Raw genomic sequence first — 4,768 nt, 5'->3', positions numbered from 1 at the left:
AAATTTGGTTGAATTTTGTGACTTTTTACTATATTTTTAGAATTATTTTTGTTTTGTTGATTTATTTTGCAAAAAGCAAGTTTGAACTGCAAGTGCATCGAATAATGAAATCTAATCATTCAAAAAATGATTGTCACGCTAGTGAGTGTGTTTTGAGGCTGTATCCAGGAATTTGCGGGATATTTTTTACATCTGGTTAACGAAACATGAGGACAAAGTTGTGGCCAAAGTGTTTTTAAATTGTATAAAATTCAAACGAATTCAGAAAATCACGAAACTTGTGGATGCATCGTTATATAGCATGCGGAGCCTATGGTAAAAATTTGAAAAAGTTACGTGCACGTTGTCACGTACGGTGCTTAGAAACCATGACATCTCCACACAACGTGCAACGGCGCCCCGCCCCGCGCTGCCCCGCCGCCCGCGCGCGCCCGCGCCGCCTTTGACGCCGCGCGCGGCCGCACGTGCTGCCACTGCGCCTCGGCCCGCGCTGCCCCAACGCCCGCGCGCGCCCGTGCCGCCTTTGATGCCGCGTGCGGCCGCACGCACTGCCACTGCGCCTCGGCCCGCGCTGCCCCAACGCCCGCGCGCGCCCGCACCACCCGCGGACTGCCTGCGTAGCCCACGCCGCCTGCCGCGCCCGCGCGCGCTGCCCCGGCGCCCCGCCCCGCCCCGCCGCTACACGCGCGCGCTGCCCCGACGCCGGCATCAAGCCCCGCCCCGACCCTCCCCGCCGCCGATTTGCGTCGTGCCGCGACCGGCGAAGAGTGCCGCACCCGGCCCTGCCGGCCGCTGCCCCACCGCTCCCTGCCCCGCCACGCCCCACCGAACGACCGGTGCAGAAGGAGGAAGAAGGGGGAGAGGAAGGAGGAAGGAGAGGAAGGAGGAATGAGGAAGGAGGAAGGAGGTTGCCTTCCCGTTCCGTTCCCGGCGCCATCTTCCCCGTGTTCCCGTCTCGTGACGCCTCTGCCGCCAAGGTATAATGATGTGCCATTGTGATTGTCGGCCTTTGAGCCGTTGTGATTGTCGGCCTTCGAGCCGTTGTGATTGTCAGCCTTCGTGCCGTTGTTTTTTGTAGGTTTTGGAAACCTCTCTGTGCAGGGGAGGTGCTACCAAAATTTAGAATTGACCAAAATCTATTTGTTTTTCATGTAGGTGAAGGAACTGTCTGAGAGGAGCCGGAGTGCCTTGGCTACACCGATCGTCTTCCTCGGCGTTGCGGGTCTGCCTGCATCGCGTTGCCTCGCCACTGCACCGACTCGCCACCGCCCCGCTAGCCTGACTCCACCGACACCCTTGGTATAACCCCTCTTTTGCGTACCTTGGTCGTAGATCGCATAACCAAGTTAGGCGTCTCCCGTCCGAAAGAGATACGGTTGGTGGTATGCATATCTTTGCATATCTATGGCCGTATCTTTTTTAGATTGTCCACGTTATTTGGATAGCCCACGGATGCGTAGATGAGTTTAGTTTCCATGGTCCGCTCCGATCCGAGACAGGGTTTCGGCATTACCTCCCCGTTGTTCTCCGGATACACACTCTCCCTGCCAGGACGTGTATCGGGAGAACAACGGGGAGGTGCTGCTGAAATTATGTCTGGGATAGGAGCAGACCATGGTAACTAACCTCATCTACGCATCCGCGGGTGGGATTAGGACCTATCCTCACCTATTAGACAGTATGAAAGTCGTGTAGATGTAGTTGATGGTTGCATTACTCGCTGGCATTTTAGAGGATGGATGACCGTCAGTGGATGTACACGGGCTGGAAAAGTCACACGGAGTACACAGATGAATGGTTTCGCAAGACCAAGGCTTTTTTGAACAAGGCATTTGGCAAGGCTTCATCATCACATCTGCTAGAGCCATGTCCCTGCTCCAAATGTGCAAACAGGAGAAGGATAAACATGGTCGACATGGGTAAACATCTTGTGAAGAATGGATATATGCCGAGCTACACCCGGTGGATCTACCATGGTGAAGCCCATCGTACGAGAGAGGAGGTGGTGAGACCACGTGTCGAAGCTTTTGATGATGATGCCGGTGTACCAGACTTGTTAGATGATGTTCACCAAGCACTCGGTGTCGACGAACGCGAGAAGGAGGAGATGGAGGCAGCCACAAAGGCTTTCTACGAGATGATGAACTCTGCTCAGAAGCCCCTTCACGATCGGTCCTCGGTGTCTGAACTTGACACCATTGGACGCTTGATGGCGTTGAAGTCTGAGTTAAACATCAGTCGAGACGGCTTCGATAAGATGTTGATCGTGATTGGCACCCTGCTTCCGGAGGGCCACATTCTGCCAAAGAGCATGTACGATTCACAGAAGCTCCTTCGGGCACTTAAGATGCTGTATGAGCAGATACATGCTTGTCCGAAGGGGTGCGTCCTATTCTGGAAAGAACATGAGGACGCAAAGTACTGTCCAAAGTGTGAATCGTCTAGGTACCTGGAGACAGACTCTGGTGATGGTCAAAAGAGTCAGACGACAGTCCCAATGAAGATCGTACGGCATCTTCCGTTTTTTTTAATTTTTTGTTTATTTTCTTTGCCGAGTGCCCTGTCTCTGGTACTCGGCAAAGACCCCTTTGCCGAGTGCCAGGTCTAGCACTCGGCAAAGATTTTTTTTTATTTTTGCTCCCAGGTTTTTTTCTTTAGGGTTTATACAGTGCTTTAAAGTACATGTTAAAATTTGGTTGAATTTTGTGACTTTTTACTATATTTTTAGAATTATTTTTGTTTTGTTGATTTATTTTGCAAAAAGCAAGTTTGAACAGCAAGTGCATCGAATAATGAAATCTAATCATTCAAAAAATGATTGTCACGCTAGTGAGTGTGTTTTGAGGCCGTATCCAGGAACTTGTGGGATATTTTTCACATCTGGTTAACGAAACATGAGGACAAAGTTGCGGCCAAAATGTTTTTAAATTGTATAAAATTCAAACGAATTCAGAAAATCACGAAACTTGTGGATGCATCGTTATATAGCATGTGGAGCCTATGGTAAAAATTTGAAAAAGTTACGTGCACGTTGTCACGTACGGTGCTTAGAAACCAGGACATCTCCACACAACGTGCACGAAACTTTTTCAATTTTTTACCATAGGCTCCACATCCTATATAACGATGCATCTACAAGTTTCGTGATTTTCTGAATTCGTTTGAATTTTATACAATTTAAAAACACTTTGGCCGCAACTTTGTCCTCATGTTTCGTTAACAAGATGTGAAAAATATCCCGCAAGTTCCTAGATACGGCCGCAAAACACACTCACTAGCGTGACAATCATTTTTCGAATGATTAGATTTCATTATTCGATGCACTTGCAGTTCAAACTTGCTTTTTGCGAAATAAATCAACAAAACAAAAATAATTCTAAAAATATGGTAAAAAGTCACAAAATTCAACCAAATTTTAACATGTACTTTAAAGCACTGTAGAAACCCTAAAGAGAAAATCTAGGAGCAAAAAAAAAATTCTTGGCCGAGTGCCAGACCTGGCACTCGGCAAAGGGGGTCTTTGCCGAGTGCCAGAGACAGGGCACTCGGCAACGAAAATAAACAAAAAATTAAAAAAACCTTTGCCGAGTGCTAGAGACAGGGCATTCGGCAAAGAAAATAAACAAAAAAAAATAAAAACCTTTGCCGAGTGCTAGAGCCAGGGCACTCGGCAAAGAAAATAAACAAAAAAAATAAATAATCTTTGCCGAGTGCCAGAGACAGGGCACTCGGCAAAGAAAATAAACAAAAAAAAATAAAAAAACCTTTGCCGAGTGCCGGCCCGTGGCACTCGGCAAAGGACCTAACATCAAAATGGGCCCCGGCCGGCCCATGCCGGCCAAACCCTATGCAACCGCCTACGCGCCGCCGCACCCGCGCCCGCGCCGCCCACGCGTGCTGCCCGGCGCCTCGCCCCGCGCTGCCCCGCCGCCCGCGTGCGCCCACGCCGCCGCCGCGCCCGTCCGCGCTGCAACGGCGCCCTGCCCCGCGCTGCCCCACCGCCCGCGCGCGCCCACGCCGCCTTTGACGCTGCGCGCGGCCGCACGCGCTGCCACTGCGCCTCGGCCCATGCTACCCCAACGCCCGCGCGTGCCCGCGCGTGCCTGCGTAGCTTGCGCCGCCCGCCGCGCCCGCGCCGCCGCTACACGCGCGCGCTGCCCCAACGCCGGCATCAAGCCCTGCCCCAACCCTCCCCGCCGCCGATTTGCGTCGCGCCGCGACCGGCGAAGAGCGCCGCACCCGGCCCTGCCGGCCACTGCCCCACCGCTCCCCGCCCCGTCATGCCCCACCGAACGACCGGTGCAGAAGGAGGAAGAAGGGGGAGAGGAAGGAGGAAGGAGAGGAAGGAGGAATGAGGAAGGAGGAAGGAGGTTGCCTTCCCATTCCGTTCTCGGCGCCATCTTCCCCGTGTTCCCGTCTCGTCGACGCCTCTGCCGCCAAGGTATAATGATGTGCCATTGTGATTGTCGGCCTTTGAGCCGTTGCGATTGTCGGCCTTTGAGCCATTGTGATTGTTGGCCTTCGTGCCATTGTTTTTTGTAGGTTTTGGAAACCTCCCCGTGCAGGGGAGGTGCTACCAAAATTTAGAATTAACCAAAATCTATTTGTTTTTCATGCAGGTGAAGGAACTGTCTGAGCGGAGCCGGAGCGCCTTGGCTACACCGATCATCTTCCTCGGCATTGTGGGTCTGCCTGCATCGCGTCGCCTCGCCACTGCACCGACTCGCCACCGTCCCGCTAGCCTGACTCCACCCGACACCCTAGGAAT

The 4,768-nt window shown here is 52.3% G+C and overlaps 1 protein-coding gene across 1 annotated transcript; it reads right to left on the bottom strand.

The window, feature by feature from the left end:
* Positions 1-359: 359 nt before the first annotated feature.
* Positions 360-1,234, bottom strand: LOC136536691 (uncharacterized). Its single transcript, XM_066528898.1, has 2 exons — positions 1,229-1,234; positions 360-1,109 (listed from the first exon to the last, which is right to left on the bottom strand). Exons 1-2 carry the CDS (start codon positions 1,232-1,234, stop codon positions 360-362), a joined length of 756 nt encoding a protein of 251 aa, XP_066384995.1.
* Between the last annotated feature and the right edge of the window lie 3,534 nt (positions 1,235-4,768).

The sequence above is a fragment of the Miscanthus floridulus genome, chromosome 2 (assembly GCF_019320115.1).
Source record: "Miscanthus floridulus cultivar M001 chromosome 2, ASM1932011v1, whole genome shotgun sequence".
NCBI classification, from domain to species: Eukaryota; Viridiplantae; Streptophyta; class Magnoliopsida; order Poales; family Poaceae; genus Miscanthus; species Miscanthus floridulus.
Note: the sequence above shows the minus strand (reverse complement) of the source record. Positions and strands in the feature narration are given on the sequence as shown.